General features: G+C 44.1%; 1 protein-coding gene across 5 annotated transcripts in view; it reads left to right on the forward strand.

Annotated features, from left to right (window-relative positions):
• LOC137372300 (partitioning defective 3 homolog B-like) overlaps nt 1-22,397 on the forward strand; it is a 1,025,472-nt gene that overhangs the window by 295,467 nt on the left and 707,608 nt on the right. For all 5 annotated transcript variants that reach the window (XR_010975414.1, XM_068036099.1, XM_068036101.1 and 2 more), the window contains exon 4: nt 20,554-20,678. Coding sequence is in view for 4 of the 5 variants with exons in the window: in XM_068036099.1 (XP_067892200.1) it covers nt 20,554-20,678 (125 nt within the window). In the remaining variant the exon portion in view is untranslated. The remainder of the gene's footprint in view (nt 1-20,553; nt 20,679-22,397) is intronic.

Consider the following 22,397-nt stretch of genomic DNA (forward strand, 5'->3'; position numbering starts at 1 on the left):
GTCCTGACCCATTGATGAAAGGTCAGAAGGTTGATGAGACCCCTGACCCTCACCGAAGGTCTTTATCTGTTTCGATCTCTGTAAACAACCAAGAGGAAGGACAGGGAGAGGCAGCCAATTGTGCATTTTTAAAGAAAAATCAATTAGTGAGATAGCTAAATGTTTGTAGCTGTTGTTGCTGTCAGTGGAGGGAAATATGTTATCCCGATCGGTGGAAAATGTTGCAGTAAAAGATATCCCTTGTAATGGGACTAGCTGGCCTAAATCACAAATGACAAAAAGGTTCAATGCACAGTGTGTGCCCTTGCAGCTTTTGGGTTGCCTCCTCTTGTTTACTAACTAGTAATGGTTACCAAATTAAACTTTATGAACATAGAGTATCACCTCAGTCGAACATCCTTTTCATTAATAGGATGTCCTCTCCCCTCAGGACTAACATAGTCAACAAATGTGCATTCAGTTCTATGCCCCACAGGCCTCGATTTTAAAATCATTACCCTTGTACGAGGACACCTCGGAGGGGTCGTGCAGCGAGGCAGTATGGGTGGAGCTCAGGAATAGGAAGGGTGCAGTCACGATGTTGGGGGTTTTCTACAGGCCTCCCAACAGCCAGCGGGAGGTAGAGGAGCAGATATGTAGACAGATTTTGGAAAGATGTAAAGGTAACAGGGTTTTTTAGATTAGATTAGAGATACAGCACTGAAACAGGCCCTTCGGCCCACCGAGTCTGTGCCGACCATCAACCACCCATTTATACTAATCCTACACTAATCCCATATTCCTACCAAACATCCCCACCTGTCCCTATATTTCCCTACCACCTACCTATACTAGTGACAATTTATAATGGCCAATTTACCTATCAACCTGCAAGTCTTTGGCATGTGGGAGGAAACCGGAGCACCCGGAGGAAACCCACGCAGACACAGGGAGAACTTGCAAACTCCACACAGGCAGTACCCGGAATCGAACCCGGGTCCCTGGAGCTGTGAGGCTGCAGTGCTAACCACTGCGCCACTGTGCCGCCCTAGTAGTGGTGGGTGATTTTTAACTTCCCCTATATTGACTGGGACTCACTTAGTGCTAAGGGCTTGGATGGGGCAGAATTTGTAAGGAGCATCCAGGAGAGCTTCTTGAAACAATATGTAGATAGTCCAACTAGGGATGCGGCCGTACTGGTATTGGGGAATGAGGTAGTCGAAGTTTCAGTAGGGGAGCATTTCGGGAACAGTAACCATAATTCCACAAGTTTTAAGGTACTTGTGGATAAGGATAAGAGTAGTCCTCGGGTGAAGGTGCTAAATTGGGGGAAGGCTAATTATAACAATATTAGGCAGGAACTGAAGAATTTAGATTGGGGATGGCTGTTTGAGGGTAAATCAACATCCGACATGTGGGAGTCTTTCAAACGTCAGTTGATTAGAATCCAGGACCAGCATGTTCCGATGAGGAAGAAGGATAAGTTTGGCAAGTTTCGGGAACCTTGGATAACGCGGGATATTGTGAGCCTAGTCAAAAAGAAAAAGGAAGCATTCGTAAGGGCTGGAAGGCTGGGAACTGACGAATCCCTTGAGGAATATAAAGACAGTAGGAAGGAAATTAAGCAAGGAGTCAGGAGGGCTAAAAGGGGTCATGAAAAGTCATTGGCAAACAGGATTAAGGATAATCCCAAGGCTTTTTATACGTATATAAAGAGCAAGAGGGTAACTAGGGAAAAGGTTGGCCCACTCAAGGACAGAGAAGGGAATCTAAGTGTGGAGCCAGAGGAAATGGGCGAGCTACTAAATGAATACTTTGCATCAATATTCACCAAAGAGAAGGACTTGGTGGATGATGAGCCTAGGGAAGGGAATGTAGATAGTCTCGATCATGTCGTTATCAAAAAGGAGGAGGTGTTGGGTGTCTTGCAAAGCATTAAGGGAGATAAGTCCCCAGGGCCTGATGGGATCTGTCCCAGAATACTGAGGGAGGCAAGGGAAGAAATTGCTGGGGCCGTGACAGAAATCTTTGCATCCTCATTGGCTACAGGTGAGGTCCCAGAGGACTGGAGACTAGCCAATGTTGTGCCTTTGTTTAAGAAGGGTAGCAAGGATAATCCAGGAAATTATAGGCCGGTGAGCCTTACTTCAGTGGTAGGGAAATTATTAGAGAGGATTCTTTGGGACAGGATTTACTCCCATTTTGAAACAAACAAACTTATTAGCGAGAGGCAGCATGGTTTTGTGAAGGGGTGGTCGTGTCTCACTAATTTGATTGAGTTTTTTGAAAAAGTGACGAAGATGATTGATGAAGGAAGGGCAGTGGATGTTATCTATATGGACTTCAGTAAAGCCTTTGACAAGGTCCCTCATGGCAGACTGGTACAAAAGGTGAAGTCACACAGGATCAGAGGTGAGCTGGCAAGATGGATACAGAACTGGCTCAGTCATAGAAGACAGAGGGTAGCAGTGGAAGGGTACTTTTCTGAATGGACGGATGTGACCAGTGGTGTTCCACAGGGATCAGTGCTGGGACCTTTGCTCTTTGTAGTATATATAAATGATTTGGAGGAAAATGTAGCTGGTCTGATTAGTAAGTTTGCGGACGACACAAAGGTTGGTGGAGTTGCAGATAGTGATGAGGATTGTCAGACGATACAGCAGGATATAGATCGGTTGGAGACTTGGGTGGAGAAATGGCAGATGGAGTTTAATCCAGACAAATGTGAGGTAATGCATTTTGGAAGGTCTAATACAGGTGTGAAGTGTCCAGTAAACGGCAGATCCCTCAGGAGTATTGACAGACAGAGAGATCTGGGCGTACAGGTCCACAGGTCACTGAAAGTGGCAACGCAGGTGGATAAGGTAGTCAAGAAGGCATACGGCATGCTTGCCTTCATCGGTCAGGGCTTAGAGTATAAAAATTGGCAAGTCATGCTGCAGCTGTACAGAACTTTAGTTAGGCCACACTTAGAATATTGCTTGCAATTCTGGTCGCCACACTACCAGAAGGACGTGGAGGCTTTGGAGAGGGTTTACCAGGATGTTGCCTGGTCTGGAGGGCATTAGCTATGAGGAGAGGTTGGATAAACTCGGATTGTTTTCACTGGAACGACGGAGGTGGAGGAGCGACATGATAGAGGTTTACAAAGTTATGAGTGGCATGGACAGAGTGGATAGTCAGAAGCTTTTTCCCAGGGTGGAAGAGTCAGTTACTAGGGGACATAGGTTTAAGGTGAGAGGGGCAAAGTTTAGAGGGGATGTGCACAGAGGGTGGTGAGTGCCTGGAACTTGCTGCCGTGGGAGGTGGTGGAAGCAGGTACGAAAGTGACGTTTAAGAGGCATCTTGACAAATACATGAATAGGATGGGAATAGAGGGATACGGTCCCCGGAAGTGCAGAAGGTTTTAGTTTAGGCAGGCATCAAGATCGGCGCAGGCTTGGAGGGCCGAATGGCCTGTTCCTGTGCTTTACTGTTCTTTGTTCTTCTTCTTTGTTTTCAAATCCCTTCATGACCTCACCCCTCCCAATCGCTGTAACCTCCTCCAGCCCTGCAACCCTCCGAGATCTCAGTGCTCCTCCAATTCTGACCTCTTGCGCATCCCTGATTTTCATCGCTCCACCATTGGCGGCTGTGTCTTCACCAACTGGACCCAAAGCTCTGAAATTCCCTCCCTAAACCCCACCGACTCTCTGCCTCTCCTCCTTTAAGACACTCAATAATACCTATCTGTTTGGCCAAGCTTTGGGTCACCTGTCCTAATATCTCCATGTGGCTTGTTGTCAAAATGTGTCTAATATGCTCCTGTGAAATGCCGAAGGATGTCTTACTACATTAAGGTGCTGTAGAAATGCAAGTTGTTATTGTCTCCTGAACTATTTGGGAGCATTCTAATTGACATATCCTGACTCCTGATGTTCACGCCAGATCAAAGAATTTGCGACACTCCACTGCTTGAGCAGAGTTGTCAGGGTACATATAACATTGGGAACTAGCAGAGTTGATATGGGATACATCTGAGTTCTAATATATGCAGATTGGTTTCCAAAAGATTGAAGTCATTAACCTGGTATATTTCGTGTGTCTTTGGCTGTGTGGGTGTGTGTGTGTCTGTCTCTGTGGCTGTGTTAGTATAGCACACTCACGCTGTGGGCTTAACTTTTCAAAGTTAGTTCCGAATCATGTCAGCAGCATTCACTGTGTGATCAAGCATATTCAAAACATTAAGCGACAAATATGCTACATGCTCGTCTTTACAGCAAAATACTGATGCTGACACTTATTATTTTGCAGTCGAAAGCTTCTCAACCTGCGATCATCCTTGGGCCCTCCTGTTCTAGTTACATTACTGGGGCAATCCTGCTCACTAAAGTAGCCATTTTGCACTTTTTTTTGTACTTTTACATTATTGCTATCTTATGTATTTTAACCTTTCGAAAGATTGCAAGTCCAGAGAAATTGCTGTCTACCTGTCTTGACCATTTTTAATGAGTTTTTAGCTCACACACTGACAAAACCTAACTTGCAGTAATTAAGCTGCACTAATATCCGAAGTTTTATTACTTAATGTTGCTCTACACTGTGAAATTAACACTTAAAATGCACTTGTAAGTTCTTTTTGGTCTACTTTTTCTCGGCCCTATTTTTCTTTATCTCCTGTTTTCTTTCCCACTTTCTGTTCTCCCTCCCCTCCCTGTTCTCTCCCTCCTCTTCCCGTTCTCATTTTCCCCTCTCTCTCTTCTAACCTCTCTCTCCCTCCCTCTGTCCTCTCTCTCCCCTTTGTCTGTTCTCTCTCTTCCTCCCCATTCTCTCTCCACCCTCTCGTTCTTTCACTCTCCCCATCCTCCCGTTCTCACTCTCTCCATCCTCCCGTTATCTGTCTACACTCTTCCATTCTCTCTGTCTCCCCTCCTGTTCTCTCCCTCCCCCCTCCTGTCCTCACCCTCCCCCCTCCCGTTACCTCTCTCCACCCTTCCATTCTGTCTCTCCCCCCCCCCCATTCTTTGCTCTCCCCCCTCCCCGTTCTCGCTCTCCCCCCTCCCCGTTCTCGCTCTCCCCCCCTCCCCGTTCTCGCTCTCCCCCCCTCCCCGTTCTCGCTCTCCCCCCTCCCCGTTCTCGCTCTCCCCCCTCCCCGTTCTCGCTCTCCCCCCTCCCCGTTCTCGCTCTCCCCCCTCCCCGTTCTCGCCCTCCCCCCTCCCCGTTCTCGCCCTCCCCCCTCCCCGTTCTCGCCCTCCCCCCTCCCCGTTCTCGCCCTCCCCCCTCCCCGTTCTCGCCCTCCCCCCTCCCCGTTCTCGCCCTCCCCCCCTCCCCGTTGTCTCGCCCTCCCCCCTCCCCGTTGTCTCGCCCGCCCCCTTGCTGTTTTCTCGCCCTCCTCCTCCCCCCTGTCCCCGTTGTCTCGCCCTCATCCTCCTCCCGTCCCCGTTGTCTCGCCCTCCCCACTCCCCGTTCTTGCTCTCTAGTGTTATACACTAATAATAATTATTATGTAAAGCTAAGGTATGGCAGGGAGCTCGGCCGGGTGGAACATGCCTCCTGTGGTATGTGGGAAGTTGTTGACACACCTTGTGTCCTTGACAAACACATCTGCAGGAAGTGTCACCAGCTGCAGAAGCTTGAGCTCCGGGTTTCGGAACTCGAGCGACGGCTGGAGTCACTGTGGTGTATCCGTGAGGCAGAGAACTACGTGGCTAGTATTTTTAGGGAGGTGGTCACACCATAGGTTAAGAATGTGCAGACAGAGAGGGAATGGGTGACCAACCAGGCACTCTAAGGGAACCAGGCAGGTGGTGCATGAGTCCCCTGAGTCGATCTCGCTTGCCAACCAGTTTTCCATTTTGGATACTGGTGAGGGCGAGGGTTCCTCAGAGGAGTGCAGCAAGAGCCAAGTCCATGACACCACGGTTGGCTCAGCTGCACAGGAGGGAAGGAAGAAGAGTGGAAGGGCAATAGTAATAGGGGATTCGTTAGTTAGAGGAACAGACAGACGTTTCTGCGGCCGCAGACGTGACACCAGGATGGCATGTTGCCTCCCCGGTGCCAGGGTTAAGGATGTCACAGAGTGGTTGCAGGACATTCTTCTGGGGGAGGGTGAACAGCCAGAGGTCGTGGTCCACATTGGTGCCAACGATATCGGTAAGAATAGGGATGAGGTCCTGAAAGCAGAGTTTAAGGAGTTAGGAAAGAAATTAAAAAACAGGACCTCAAAAGCAGTAATCGCAGGATTACTCCCAGTGCCACGTGCTTGTGAACATAGGAATAGGAGGATTAAGTGATTTAACACGTGGCTGGAGAATTGGTGCAGGAGGGCGGGCATCAGATTTCTGAGGCATTGGGATCTGTTCTGGGGTAGGTGGAACCTATACAACATGGATGGGTTGCACCTTAGCAGGACCGGGACTAACATCCTCGCAATGAGATTTGCTAGTGCTGTTGGGGAGGGTTTAAATTAAATTGGCCGGGGGTTGGGAACCTAAGAGGGAACTCAGATTAGAGGGAAGCAAAACTGGTAACAGGAAGTAGAGAAGTAATAAGTGAAATTGGAAGGCAGACGAGACAAAGGCAAACAGTAGATAGGATCAGAATGTGGAATAATGTTAAGACAAAGTTAAGGGCACTCTATCTGCGTGCAGCATTCGCAACAAGGTAGATGATTTGAAAGCACAAATAGAGATAAATGGGTATGATTTAATTGCCATTACTGAGACATGGTTACAGGGTGACCAGGACTGGGGACTGAATATTCAGTGATCTTCGTCATTTAGAAGGGATAGGCGGAGGGGAAAAGGAGGTGGGGTAGAGCTCTTAATAAGGGACGAGATCAGTACATTAGTGAGAGGGGATCTTAAATCGCAGGAGCAAATTGTAGAATTAGTTTGGAGCTAAGGAACAACAAGGGGCAGCAAACATTGGTGGGAGTTGTTTATAGGCCACCAAACTATAGTGGTAATGTTGGGCATGGTATAAATTAGGAAATTAGAGCTTCATGTAGTATGGGCAATACAGTAATAATAGGTGACTTCAATTTACATATAGATTGGACAACCTAATTAGCACTAATGCTGTGCAGGATGAATTCTTGGAGTGTGTACGAGATGGGTTTCTGGAGCAGTACGTTGAAGAACCAACTAAGGATGGGGCTATTTTAGTTTTAGTATTATGCAATGTGAAAGGGTTAATTAATAACCTTGCTGTAAAGAAGCCATTAGGAAATAGTGACCACAATATGATAGAATTCTACCTTAAGTTTGAAAGAGATATAGTTTATTCTGAAACTAGGGTTTTAAATTTGAACAAAAGGAACTATGAGGGTATGAGGGGCAAGTTGGCTATGGTGGATTGGAAAATACGTTAAAATATTTGATCGTAGATAGGCAATGGCTAGTGTTTAAAGAAGTATTTCATGGTTTACAACAAATATACATTCCTCTAAGATACAAAAACCCAACAGGAAAGGTGAACCAACCGTGGCTAACAAAAGAAGTTAAGGATTGCATAGGTAAAAGGACGCGGCTTATAAGGTCGGCAGAAAAAGTGGTAAGCCTGAGGATTGGAAGCAATTTAGAGTCCAACAAAGGAGGACCAAGAAACGGATAAAGAAAGGGAAAAGAGATTATGAACCTAAGCTAGTTAGAAACATAAAGGCTGACTGTAAAGGCTTCTTTAGGTGTATGGAAAGGAAACTATTAGCAAGGATGAATGCCGGTCCATTGCAGGCGGAGACAGGAGAGTTTGTGGTGGAGAATGAAGAAATGGCGGAGAGACTAGACAATTACTTTGTGTCTGTCTTCATGGAGGAAGGCACAGAAAATCTCCCAGAAGTACTAGGGAACCAAAGGACTTCCAAAAATGAGGAATTGAGAGTAATTAATATCAATAAAGAGGTAGTACTCGAAAGATTAATTGGATTGAAAGTTGATAAATCCCCTGGACCAGATGAGCAACATCCCAGAGTAGTAAAGGAGGTGGCTATAGTGATAGTAGATGCATTGTTGGTTATCTTTCAAAATACTATAGATTCTGGAAGGATTCCTGCAGACTGGAAAGTAGCAAATCTAACCCCACTATTTAAGAAGGGAGCAAGAGAAAAAACAGAACTACAAACCTGTTAGTTTGACATCAGTAGTAGGGAAAATGTTGGATACTATTATAAAGGATGAGATAACTGGACACTTGGAAAATAATGACATGAGTCAACATGGATTTGTGGAAGGGAAATCATGTTTTTTGAGGATGTTACTTGTAGCATAGATAAAGGAGGACCAGTGGATGTGGTGTATTTAAATTTTCAGAAGGCTCAGAGCGCATGGGATTGGGGACAATATACTGCAATAGATTGAGAATTGGTTAATAGACAGAAAGCAGAGAGTAGGAATAAATGGGTCATTCTCAGGATGGCAGGCTGTTACTAATGGGGTACCGCAAGGATCAGTGCATGGGCCACAGCTGCTTACAATCTATATAAATGATCTAAATATAGGGACCAATTGTAATATTTCCAACCTTGCTGATGGCACAAAACTAGAATGGAATGTAAGTTGGGAGGAGGATGCAAGGAGGCTTCAAGGAGATATGGACAGATTAAGTGAATGGGTAAGAACATGGCAGATGGAATATAATGTGAATAAGTGTGAAGTGATCCACTTTCATAGAAAAAACAGAAAGGCAGAGTATTTCTTAAATGGTGAGAGGTTGGGAAGTGTTGATGTCCAAAGATACCTGGGTGTCCTTGTTCATGAGTCACTAAAAGCTGGTATGCAGGTGCAGCAAACAATTAAGGCAAATGGTAGGTTGGCTTTCATTGTAAGGAGATTTGAGTACAGGAGTAAGATGTATTGCTTCAATTGAATAAAGCATTGGTGAGACCGCAGCTGGAGTATTGTGTAGAGCTTTGGTCTCCTTATCTAAGGAAGGATATACTTGCCATAGACGGAGTGCAATGGAGGTTCACTAGACTAACCCCTGGGATGGCGGGATTGTCTTATGAGGAAAGATTGCAGAAACTGGGCCTGTATGCTCTATAGTTTCGAAGAATGAGATGTGATCCCATTGAAACTTACAAAATTCTTACAGGGCGTGACGAGGTGGATGTGGATCGGATGTTTCCTCTGGCTGGCGAGTCTAGAACAAGGGGACATAGGCTCAGAATAAGGGGCAGGCCATTTAAGACTGAGAGGAGGAGGAATTTCTTTACTCGGAGGGTGGTGAATCTGTGGAATTCTCTACCCCAGAGGGCTGTGGAAGCTCAATCATTGAGCATGTTCAAGACAGAAATCGATAGATTTCTGAATACTAACGACAACAGTGGATATGGGAATAGTGGGGAAAAGTGGCACAGGGGTAGATGATTAGCCATGATCTGCTTGAATGGCGGAGCAGGTTCGATGCGCCGAATGGCCTATTGCTGCTCCGATTTCCTATGATCCTAAAGTGCTTTACAGCCGATGAAATATTTTAGAAGCGTCGTCACTGTTGAGTTGTAGGAAATGCAACAGCCAATTTGTGCATAGCAATGTGATAATGACCAAATTATCTGTTTTCGTGATGTTTGTTGAGGGATAAATATTAGACCAGGGCACTGTGGATAACTTCCCTACTCTTTGAAATTGTGCCATGGAATCTTTTACATCCATTTGTGTGGGCAGGTGGGTCCTCGGTTTAACGTCTTGTCCTAAAGTCGGCATCTCTGACAGCGCAACACTCTCGCTATTGCACCAGAGTGTCAGGACTCTGAGGTGAGAATGCTACCAACTGAGCTGTTCTGCATAGTGGAATTGAGAAATATATGTGAAATTATGTGATCGATTTGGCACCAGAATGAGACTGCAGTTTTCCCTGTCCCTCTGCAAATGTTTAAAACCTAAGAAAGTAAATTTGGCAGTAATCCCTTGTCCTCTAGAAAGTGATTTCAGTACATCAGAGCCAATAACTTAATTACAAAAATAAAGTGCCTACCACTGCTTTTAATTAAATACTTTACGCCTACACATTGGCGAAATCCACCTAATGTCCTGAACAGTTTGAACTCTGCAATTCATGGGAGCACACAGTGTTCACACTGGGAAAAAAAAAAGTTGCACAGAAACACCGATGGATTTTTAAAAATGCATCTTTTGTTTTTTTACTTTTTTTGAATAAAAAAAAAAGAAAAATGGGAGAACATACAGTATTTTCTTTTAAAAGATAGAGATAAATCTTGCATGTAACAATAAAGGGAGAACCTTATGTACTCTTTCACAGTGGTCTTGCCAATTGCTGATGTTTTAAGTAGTTTTGTGCTTTTCCCCGTCTCTTGCGTTCACTTTTTAGCTTTGCTCAAGTCTGCAGATGACCTGTTCATAGACAGACCTCTGCCGGAGTTACAGAGCTGTCCATTAGGACTGTTGTGTGTTGACTTACCCTGCAGTTTTCTCCTCACCTCTGCTTGTCATCTCCTCAATGATCTGACTTCGATTGAGACATTCATTGATTCACTGTTGAGAAGAATAGTGGAGAACTTCTGTCTTTGCCTCCCCTTTCCATGATTACACCACTCCACTGATACAGTGCAAGTCCATTTGTGCATACTGATTTATATAGACTTGTTTATAAATTAGTTCTGAATGTGCTAAATTCTGAACTATTCACTGATCATTCACAGTGGTTAAATCAAACACATTTCACAACAGGTAATTAGTACATGCCAGACTCTGGAACTATCTCAAAAATTAGACTAACTGTGTTTAGTTTGAAATTAACACTATGAAACAATACCTATCTTTTTAAATTATTATTTGGTTTATGTCTCCATTTCAAATTTTTAAAAAATCATTCAACTTTTGTGGTCAATGAAACAAAGAATGTTAGCGCAAGGGAATGAAACACTTTTTTCCTCTTTCAGTCTTCCTGTGTCAGCAGCAAACACTCTTGGGTCAAGTGTAATGCAGCTAGTTAGCTATGAGTGAAACTTCCTGTAATCTACTGTATTCCCAAACTCTGAGCATCACTTATTGTGCCAATGTAGCGCTTTCTTTTTCATTGCAGAGCTTTGAGCACATCATCTAGGCTGACATGCCTGTGTAGTCCTGATGAAGTGCTACACTGCCAGAGGTGCCTAATATCAGATGCGGCGTTAAATAAATGTCCTGTTTGTCCCCTCAATTGGGTTTAAAAGATTCCATGGCTCTATTTTGAAGAAAAACAAGGGTATTCTCCCCAGTGTCTTGGCCGATATTTATCCCTCAACCAACACCTAAAATAGATTATCTGGGTCATTATCACATTACTGTTTGTGGGAGCTTGCTGTGTGCAAATTGGCTGCATCATTTATTACTTTTCAACAGTGACTACACTTCAAAAATACTTCATTGGCTGTGAAGTCATCTGGGACATTTGCGGTCATAACAGATGCTATATAAATGCAAATTCTTTCTTACTAGATCCCATGTCTTTTGGCTATTCTGAGTGAAGTTGCTTTTTTTGGTGGGAGGAATGGAGAGAAAATAATCCAAATTTACTACCTTCACTTGGCTGCGTTTAGTCCTGCTGCTATAGAGATGCACTGAGCAGAGGCTAGATTCCCTCTGTACAAGAAATGGGATCAAACTAGGATTTGTTGTTTGCCTCCTCGTGGCCTGCTGAAAAATGGCAGCTGCCGTCTCCCAGGAACAGTTCACCTGCACTCTCAGCCATGTAGGCAGCATAACCCGACAAAGCCTGTATGTGTACCAAGGGAAGGGGAAAAGAGAGTAATTTCAACCCATTAAATTTTTTTTTATAAAGGGTAGTAATTATGTTGCAACACACTCATTCTTGAGAAGGGAGTGGGTAGAGTTGCCATCTCTGGTTGGACGTGTTAATGGAAGTTTCATCAAATGACCTCCCACTTCCAACCACCGCCACACTCCCGTCTTTGGATGTCCAACATATCCATCCTCGCAATGGCCTGCCTTCCCAAACCAATTGGAAAGCCAACAGCCTAAGGAGCCGGTTAGATGATTCTTCACCATCAGTTGACAGCCTTTCCCCACTCCCACGTCTGAGATTTTTATAACTAATAAACGAAAGTGTTAAAAGAAAATTATTTTTTCTTGGGGTGCTCATGGCAGTGTCCTGGAGATTATTCTTTAATTCCTGAGTCTCCAGGACAATCTTGGAGAGTTGGCACCCCTATTGGGGGTAGTAGGGGAGACTAACAAGTGTGAAGACACTGGGATAAATTGATTGTAAATCCAAGTTGATAATGACCAGCTGTAAAAGCGAATGGTACTTTCTAGTGTGACTTTGAGGGGAGAATGGAAGACATTTCAGTGATTTGGCTTTAGCCAACCGTAGCATTGAAAATGATTGTCCTACAATCAATCTAATCTTTTAAATTATACATTGACGCACACAGTAGCAGGAGAGATTTCTTCTTGGTAATGTTCTGTCATAATGCCCTGATCTGGTGCTTGATCTTAAACCAGCACAGTTGAAAGGCGCATGCAAATCTCCCATTTATATATTTCCCATCTTGTTACTCTGCGTTAAACCACTGTGCGAGTTGTTCCCACTGTAGTATTGTTCTGTGTTCTTAAAGTCTTCAGACAGTGACGTGGTGATAATGTCACTAGACTAGTAATCCAGAGGTCCAGGCTAATGTCACAGCAACTGGTGGAATTCAAATGCAATTAATTAATATAAATCTGGAATTGAAAACTAGTCTCAGTAGTGGTATCATGAAACTATCATCAAATGTCATTAAAAACCCATCTGGTTCACTAAGGGCCTTTAGGGAGGGAAATCTGCCAATCTTATCTGGTCTAGCCAACATGTAACTCCAGCCCCACAGCAACATGGTTGTCTCTTAACTGCCCTCTGAAATGGTCTAGTTGTCGAGGGCAATCAGGGGTGAGCAGCAAATGCTGGCCTTGCCAGCAACGTCCACATCCCATGAAAGAATAAAAAGAAATAATGACTGCCGGCTTTATATTTGAATTCAACACAAAACGCTATTTATTGTTTTACTTATCTACATTGCATCATGCTAGGTTCAGATCTTTTCCTTGGTGGTGAGTGTGCTCTTTGTTGAGTGTGTTTCTCAAAATGATGTCCCCTTCTATATGTCTAACGATGTCATCAGTTGCATCAGGGGCTTGGCCTCTTAAAGGTGAAGTCACCATTACACTGCATTACATTATGCCCTTCTTTTAAATTTAAAGTTGATCTCCTTTCTTAAAAAATTAAGAATTACTCTCTAGCTACTTAATCATGCAAAATTAAGTTGAACAAAACTCGGTTGGACTGAAGTTTGAAAACTTGAAGGGAAGCGGTTTCGGGTACATCACCCTCAATACCAGACTCTCTTCCCGCCTGGCTCCCTTCATCATCAATGCATGACATAGTCTTTAAATGGGACAGGTAAGCAGTGAGGTCTCGATGATCTTCTCTGTGGATCTTGCAGTAACAATCTCAGCTGTCCTTGATTTGGCTGAGCTGCTTCTTGAGTTGTTCCAGGTGTGAAGTCACCGAAGTTGTCTTTGACCCTTCCTTTTGCAGTTGTTTTAGCATTGACTCTCTTGAAGAAGGTTGCATTTCTCTTCACAATGTAGTTTCCTGCCTTTGCTATGTGTTTGGATTGGACTGAATCATCTACGTGGAGCTTGATTTTCTTGTTTTTCACTTTGCTGATGCCTTCGAATAACTGTGACTACCTCTTCAGATGTCTTCTTTTGTCAGGTAGTTTGGTCTTCTGACAGTGTTGATTGTGATCAGCTTCAATTCACTAGCTGTTTCGAAACTTAGCAGATTTCTCTTGCTTGAGTCCATAACAGGAACTCAGTCCCCTGGCACTAACCCCCCTGTATCTAAGGAGTATTGGAAGATTATGGCCAGTTCCTCTGCAATTTCCACCCTTGTTTTCCTCAGCATCCTTGGATGCATCCCACGAGGTCCTGGTGACTTAGCAATTTTATGTACAGCCAGCCTTTCTAATGCCTCCACTTCATCAATCTTTCAGCTATCCGATGTCTCAACCACCTCCTCTTTCACATTGACTTTGGCAGCATCTTCTTCTTTGGAAAAGACAAATGCAAGGCACTCATTTAGTACTTTATCCATGCCTTCTGCCTCCACGCATTGGTCTCCTTTTTGGTCCATAATAGGCCCGACCCCTCCTTTTACTACCCTTTTACTATTTATATGCTTATAGAAGACGTCAGGCGCCTGTACTGAGGGAGTGCTGCACTGTCGGATGTACCGTCCTTCAGATGAGATGTTAAACTGAGACCCCGTCTGCCCTCTCAGGTGGATGTAAAAGATCCCCTGGGTACTATTTTGAAGAGGAGCAGGGGCATTCTTCCCAGTATATTCATCAATAGTTATCCCTCAACCAACATCGCTAAAACAGATTATCTGGTCATTATGACATTGCTGTTTGTGGGATCTTGCTGTGCATAAATTGGCTGGCATGTTTCCTACATTAAGGCAGTGACCAATGTTCCCTCTAAGCTGAGATGAGAGAAGGTCTGTGGGTCAAGCAGAAGGCATCATCCTCATATGTCCAAGTCATGTACTTCATCAGTTGCGCAAGGAAACACTGGGCAGGTTAACCATTTTCATATCTGATAACTCACGGTTCAATCTGGCCACCTCAGATTTTTTTTTAAAATGCAGGTATTTTTATATTGTAAATAACTTTGTTAGCAGGATTGTTTCGGAGCACTGACATTTTAATAGGATGCTAGACCTGTATGTGTTTCTCTCCTGGGGTTTTAGGAAGCCTTCTTAAATCCCTCAAATCTGTTACTAATTTGACAGCGTATTCCTTGCTATGGTTTCTAAAATAAGACTTAGTCAGATATTTGTGGTGGCAAATTGAAGAATCAAGCGAAAAACTGGATAGTTTATTAAGGCAAACCAGAGAAAAAAGTTATAAATTGTACAAACACGGTTTGCACTGAACCACTGAGAATAACAACAATTTGCATATATAGAGCACTGCTAACCAAGTAAAATATCCTAAGACTGCACCAGTTAACTCCCATGGTCTGTGTAGAAGCAAATTGCGATTTACACTATGTTTGATGATCTCATCTCAACAACCCAAGGAAGGAAGGTGGGTGTTGGGGGTGAGGGGTTGGAGGATGGGGGAGTGGGAGAGGAGGGAAAAATAGATTAGCCTAAGTTCCTACTTCTGACGACGACCCACTGCCGGAAATAACGTGCCTATGGGCAGGATTAGGCTCAGCTGTGATGCCTTCTACAGTCAAACAGCCCTTCAATGCCACCATGGAGGATGAGCAGTAAGCTGGGCAACAGTGGAAGGGTCACCGGAACAATAGGCCCAGAATGGTGAGAACATCTTGGGGTTACGATGACGAGACTTAAGACAATTTTACGCCATTCAATTCCCTTAAGTATAATTAACAACAAATCCTCACCGACCTGCTACAGCTTGTTAATGCTACATTTAAGACCAAAGATGTTCTGCTTAAATTTGAATTGGACCACAGTGACCCAAAAAAGATCTAATACTGTTCAACACTCCACCAGGGTTAATTGCAGCTCTAATTCATAATAAAGTCCCAGAAGATTCATCATTACATATTAACATGGACTGCAGAGCTTTGCTTCTCCTGCCCCATTTCAGTTTTCTTTCCAATTTTCTTCTCTCCATGAACTGTGGCTCAGTGGGTAGCACTTTCACCTCTGAATCAGCACCATTCCAGAGATGACAGCGCATCATCTATAACAGGGTTATCCAATCTTTTCGCGCAGGGGTTGGGGGGGGTGGCTCCACATTACAATTTTTATCATGGTGGCGGGGGGGTGGGGGGGGGGGGGCTGGGCGGTGATATAATTTTGGAAAGATAAGTGCATTCAAAATTTATCTTGCTATGAATCAAAACAACAACAAATGTACATTTTTGTGAAGGGGCTTTAAATGAGATGACTAGTTTATTGACTTACTTTCTCTTCACTATGTTGGGCACCGATTTAGTGAGATACCAGGCATTTTTTTTGCTTGCATGCGTAGTCAATGTTTGCCCACACACTTGATGTAGCAATGCGGAGTATTCCAGATAGATGTCACTCTGTCTGGAGTGATTGTGATTCCTCTCTTCCCCCTCTCACCCTCTCTCTCTTCCCCCCCCCCCCCCCTCTCTCTCTCTCTCTCTCTGACAGTTGCAGGGAGTGGGAATGCTCAGCAGATGGTTGGTCTTTTTGTTTTAACATAGCGTCAGTTTCACAGCTCACAGGTGCTGACATCAGGAACAACAGTTTCTGAACTTCGGACAGATTCGGGTTTCTCGGGCAGACTTTTTAAACAAAAAAGTTGGAACCCACTGGAAAACCCCAAATTTGTACGAAGTTCGGAAATCGCTGTCCCAAGTGTCAGCACTGGTCAGCTGTGAAACTGACCTGCGATCATTTTTTAAAGTTGCTCTGACAATGGGAAATTTCTCATCTTCAGTCATGGACCCCGAGCGAGGATGTGGAACGGCCGGGTACATTTTACACCTGCGGGCCGAATGGACACCTTTGGTGGGCTGGATACTGGCCTGCGGGCCATACGTTTGACAACCCTGATCTAGGCCAATGTTTCTTAAAACAACCCTTTTCAATTGGATGAGTAATCAGTGTTCCCCTCCCCCACCCCCCCCCCCCCGCCCCAAAAAAGAAAAACTAAATGAGGGAAAATGGTGTCCCAGGTGAACTTTTATTTTGGCACCCTTCCTTTGAGTTTAAGTATTGTGGTGCTCAAGTATTTTTTTTTTAAAACTCACCTCTTGAATAAGGCTGAACGTACCTGGCACCCACCACCAGCATTGATTATTGTGGGTCTACCTGGCGCCCTCAGCAATCCTGCAGGTGTGCACCCCTCCAAGATAAGACAGCCAGCCCACTCTGTGCAGCAAATCTGGCAACCGCACTTCTCGGCGACCTCTTGGCTTGTAACAAGCCCTTCTCCGGCCCCCTGCTTAGTTGCATGCTCTTGACCATGATGTTGTGGGCAGTAGCCCATGCCGTCCATCCTTAAGGCTGACCCTGCTCAGTAAGCACTTTCACATTATTTTGCTGATCCCCTTCAAAAGTGTTAACGGTGCCCCAGGGGTCCCACCAGCCCCCTTCGGTGGCACTATTTCAAAGAAGAGGAGGGGATTCCTCCCTGATGTCTTGGGCAATATTTATCCCTCAATCAACATCATTAAAACAGGTTATCTAGTCGTTATAACATTGCTTTTTGTTGGGCCTTCCTATATACAAATTGGCTGCGTACAACTGGTTTGGCCTCAGCTGCCGTATTGTATATAATTCTGGGCACTGCACTTTAGAAAGGATGTGAAGGTTGCAGAGAGGGTGTAGAAAAGATTTACGAGAATGTTTCCAGGTGGATAGATTGGAGAAGCTGGGGTTGTTCTCCTTAGAGAAGAGATTGAGAGGAGATTTGATAGAGGTGTTCAAAATCATGAGGGGTGTAGAGCGAATAGATAGAGAGAAACTGTTCCCATTGGCAGAAGGATTGAGAACTAGAGGACACAGATGTAAGGTGATTGGCAAAAGAACTATAGGTGACATGAGGGAAGACATTTATGCAACGAGCTGTTACGATGTGGAATGCACTACCTGAAAGGATGGTGGAGGCAGACTCAATCATGGCTTTCAAAAGGGAATTGGATAAGCACCTGAAAGGAAGAAAATTGCAGGGCTGCGGGGAAAGGGCAGGGGAGTGGGACTTCTAAATTGCTCTTGCGGAGAGCCAGCATGGGATCGACAGGCTGAGTGGCCTCATTCTGTGATTTTGTGTCAGGTCTCGAGTGGGAATTGAGCCAACAACCTTCTGACTCAGGTGAGAGTGATACCCACTGAGCCTCAGCTAATGCCAAATATAAGGTAAATTGTAATGTTGGCAAGGTACAACAAAAGTGCTGCCAGACTTGATTGATGGACCTTTGGTTCAGAGAGTATCCTTGGACTGGAAATGGTTTATTACTTTTTTTTTAAAAAAGCGACAGTATAATCTAAAGCGGATTTACTCTCGAGCAGTAATCCTGTCTAACAAATGCGTTTTCCAGTCCACCTATTTCTCCTTGAGCCGGGTTCCATCAGATTACCGGCTATCTGAGGTGCTTATCTGTTCACTGCGTGCTTAGCTTGACCAAATTGTGGATAATGATCTTACTGAGATGCAGTTAATTGATTTAGGAGGTTAGCAGCTATTTTACCTTGGTGCTACAGCTGATGACATTGACCCCTTTCCCCTCCCAAAGACAGCAAATTAAATCTGCAAACAGATTGTCCGAGTTTGGCTGGGGAAGTACCATGGTTTTGATAAGATTTTATTTACTTTTGCACTTCTGTTTCCATGTGCAGCTGTGTAGTAAAACATATGGTATCTGACCTATTAAATGTTGATTCATCTGGAATGAGACTCCCTCATTTTGGTTCAAAAAGTGGCCTACTTTTAACCTATCTCCCAGAAACAATAATTGCAGCTCTGTTGTTTTATTTTTAAAAAGTGAGTTAGCGATCTGCTGTCGGTGGGGTCTTGCTCGTAAATCTCAAAGCTTGTCTTTCTTGATGCAGTCCAATCTGTTCTTTGGCCTGTGGGATTTCCTATATAAACCTGCATTTTTTCCCCCCTTTAGGCAGCTTTCAGATTGGTAACTTTTAGTGCATCCAAATTAGTTGTATTATACATTGCTAGGAGTATGTGTTTTTCCCCAAAAAATGGAGAAAATAGTTCATGAGCTGTTTTCCTCGCTGTGGGTGTCATCCCGATATAACTTCTAATTTCTTCTTCTCTTTCCCTGAAGGTACTGATTCATGTTGTCATTCTGTGGGCATTGACAGCACTGCAGTGTCTCACTTAAGTTGCTGTATTTCATGATTGCATCTGGGCACTGAATTTGATCACAGCTCGGTCCAGTCCAGTTATCTGAGATCTGTAAATGTACACTTTCCAGCAGGATAGCAATCAGGAGTGGGAATTAACCCCATCAAACAACAGCAGCTCACATTTAGAGACAATGGAAATAGATGTCCCAAAGTGCTCCACGGAGGTGTAATTGGATAGAAATGGGTGACAACAAAAATAAAGGGAACTAATAAGGGGGAATGGCCAAAAGCTTGGTGCAGTTGTGGGTTTGAAGGAGGATATTAAAGGAGGGGAGGGAGTGGAGTAGTTTTAGAAGGGAATTTCCAAGTGAGGGGTCTGGACAGCTGAAAGCATGCCTGCCATTGGTGTGGGAGATTGGGAATGGGGAGTGCACAAGAGGCCAGAGACTAAGGAATGAAGTTATGGGTGGGGAAAGGGTGTCGGGTAGGGCTGGGGTAGAGAACAGCTCATGAAGGGCTTTGAATGTGAGGAGGAGAATTTTTAAATTGGAAGCACTAGGAGCCAATGTAGATCGGCAAGGACAGGGTGATGGACAAATGGGACTTGGTGTGTGTTAAGAAACTTAATCAGAGAGGCACAAACAGTTGTGGGAAAGAAAAGCACAGATTTGGAAGATGGCAACATGCTTCAGGACTTTGAAGAAAGGGAGTTTGGAGATAGGGCACCAATTTGCAAGACCAGAGAGGTCAAGGGTCAGTTTTTTGGGAAGGAGGGATGATGGTTTTGAAAGGGAGGAGGACAGTACTTGAGAGGGAACCGTTTACAATGATCGCTTGCATGGTGATGTCCAAGAAGTGAAGTTGCATAGTCAACAGTTTAATGGGAATAGAGTCAAGTTTGGCTTGGTGAGGGCATGAGGAAAGATGGGAGGGAAACTAATGGGAGACTGGGTTCAGGGCTAGGGCAGGAGGGCCCATGTTGTGAGAGGGGTGCGGGGTAGGGAGGTTTGATATGGGAGCAAGTGGAAGAGGCAGCTCAATAGATGTTTTCAATCTTAGTGACAAAGATGTCCATGAGCTCCTGCCTCTTTTGATGGTAGTGAGTGCAGGAAGATGGGTTTCAGGAGCAAGTTAATGGTGGAGAGAAAAAAATCTAGGGGTTATCTTTGCTCACAAAGATGATTTTAGAGTAGTAGGCAGCCAATTCTGGTGATGGATGGGTGGATGGCTTAAACCAGTGTCAGATACAGACAAGTCTGCCCCCGTTGGCTGAAAGATGTGAAGGTGGAGAGGCATGTTCGGATGGAGAGAATAAGGCTCCATATTACTTAATGTGACCGAGATCTGGTTAAACCAATTGTACACCGGAATCTTGTTTCAAATTTTGTTTTGGTGGAGTGATGGGCAAGGGAGCTACTGAAGCAAATTGCAATGCCCTCCACCTATCATGTTGGTTGAAATTAGCTGGTGGTTGTTGTCTGCATGGCTTAGAACCATATCAGATAATGCATTTATTTACTGAATGAAGGAAGAACCCCTGTACACTGAATTTTCACAGCATAATCGTGTAAATAGTTAACGGCTGCAATGTTTCTTGCACCATTTTGATTTGTCTGTGTAATAAAGCCTTTTCTTTTAACTTACTGCTTTGTTTTAAATTTAAGCAAACATAATGGCTTTAACAATAGCGACAAAGAACACTTTGTATTCAACAATCTTCATTAGATATTTCTGTGCGCTGTCTGATTCTGTACTGACTTCTAATTGTATTCTCCACAGGCACACCACTCCTAGTGCGGAGAAGCAGTGACCCAGCACTGGTCCCACCTGCCCAGTTCCAACAAGGTGCTTCTCAATATGATGACCCTCCTAATAGAAACCCGATCGTGAAGCCTGTTATAGCGGTAAGCCATGACTTGAGGAGGTGGAAGGGAGATGGTGTTGGAGATGCACGGTATCAACTCCAAGATATGTTTATTTAGGCTGTTAAGCACTTTAGGATCCATTCAACGTTTAACGCCCAGGACTTAATGGAGACTATGCAGGTATGCAACACAAATGAGACTGATATCTACGACCTTAAACACAGCAGGAGCATTTCCATATGGAAAATGTAGTGCAGTTTGCAGATGCCTCCTTTGCTTACAGAATCGCCTGAACTGAAGAATGTTCAGTGTTTACATTTCTTGACTTATACTTTGTGCTGTCTCAACCTTTTGAAAGATGCCTTTTCCCACTTGGTATTAATGCGAGAGTGTTCTAAAAGCTGGAAAATAACTTTGCTGCTTCTTGTAGTTATCTTGTAGTCTTTGCCCATTTAATATATCCCTCAACCAGTAGTAGTTTCCTGATTGTCACATGCTGTTAACCTAAGGGCTTTTAAACTAAATCTAGCTTAATCAGATGTACATTGTCTTATGCGCTGTTGTCCCACACTTAAGCTTTCCTTTTTAACTGTACTTATCTATGGGACAATAGCATGTTAATTCGGTATGAGAGACACTGTCTTCTCTTAACAGCCAGAATTGGGGGCTCTCCTTGGAATGGCCTATGGCAGAGTGGAGGCAAAGAATGATGATGCAGATGATTCGGTCTTCACCAGTTTCAAAGAAACTTGCTTAACATCAGTTTTAAAAAAAATTGATGATGAGCCTAAAATGAGGCACTGGGAGAAATTTTAACCTATCCTGGCCGTCAGAAAACTGACGAGATTGAATTTTACATCCCATCTGATTTTACTCTCCAATAAAATCAGGAGAGCAATATTGGATGTGATACAAATCCAATGTTCTACCCAATCCTGTGGAATTCCTGCCTGGAGAGTTAGGTTAAAATTACCCCGGCTGAGTCTTATAATGGCTCGAATTTTGCCATTCTATTGACAGCGAAACTGTCAGCATTTGCTGTCATTACTCTGTGAAACTGACAGCAACTTCTGGCAACTGTGCATGCCCAGTTAAATGTGGAAATTCAGAAGTTGCTGTTAGTGATTTCCTGCTCCTCCACAGGGTGTGCTGTTGAGTCCTAGCAGGTACAAGTCAATTAGAAATCATTGAATTGACATGAACTTCCACTTTTTACATTACTATTCTCAATTTAAAAACACTTGAAAGTGTTATTCCTTGATTCCTTGTTGAATGAGGTGTGATTAGGTTTTTAACAGTTTACTAATCATAGTAACTGCTAAACAATCTCTCTGGCTCTGAAAAGCTGATTTTATACATCTATGTTTATATTTGCCTGGATTGCTGACTGCACAAGCTAGCATTAGGAATGACGGTTTTGAGGTAAAGTAAAGTGCCTTATGTATCCTACTGATTGTCAGCATTCCCAAAGCTTCTGCACTACCCACAGGCGTAAGTCAGTAGTATGAAATACTTTCCATTTGTTCCAGCTGCACCCATCCAGGCAACGCTCAAGTAGCTTGACACTGTCCGGGACAAAGCTGTCCATTTGATTGCAGCCCATTTACCACCTTAAAAAGCCACTCCCTCTGCCATAGTGCACCTGGTCTGCAGTGTGTTGACAGCTACAAGATGCATTGTGCCAACTTGCTGAGGCTTTTTCAGCAGCACCTCCCAAACCAGTGACTTCTACCGCCAAAAAGGATAAGGGATGCAGGA

Source organism: Heterodontus francisci, chromosome 7 (genome assembly GCF_036365525.1).
Source record: "Heterodontus francisci isolate sHetFra1 chromosome 7, sHetFra1.hap1, whole genome shotgun sequence".
In the NCBI taxonomy this organism is placed as follows: Eukaryota; Metazoa; Chordata; class Chondrichthyes; order Heterodontiformes; family Heterodontidae; genus Heterodontus; species Heterodontus francisci.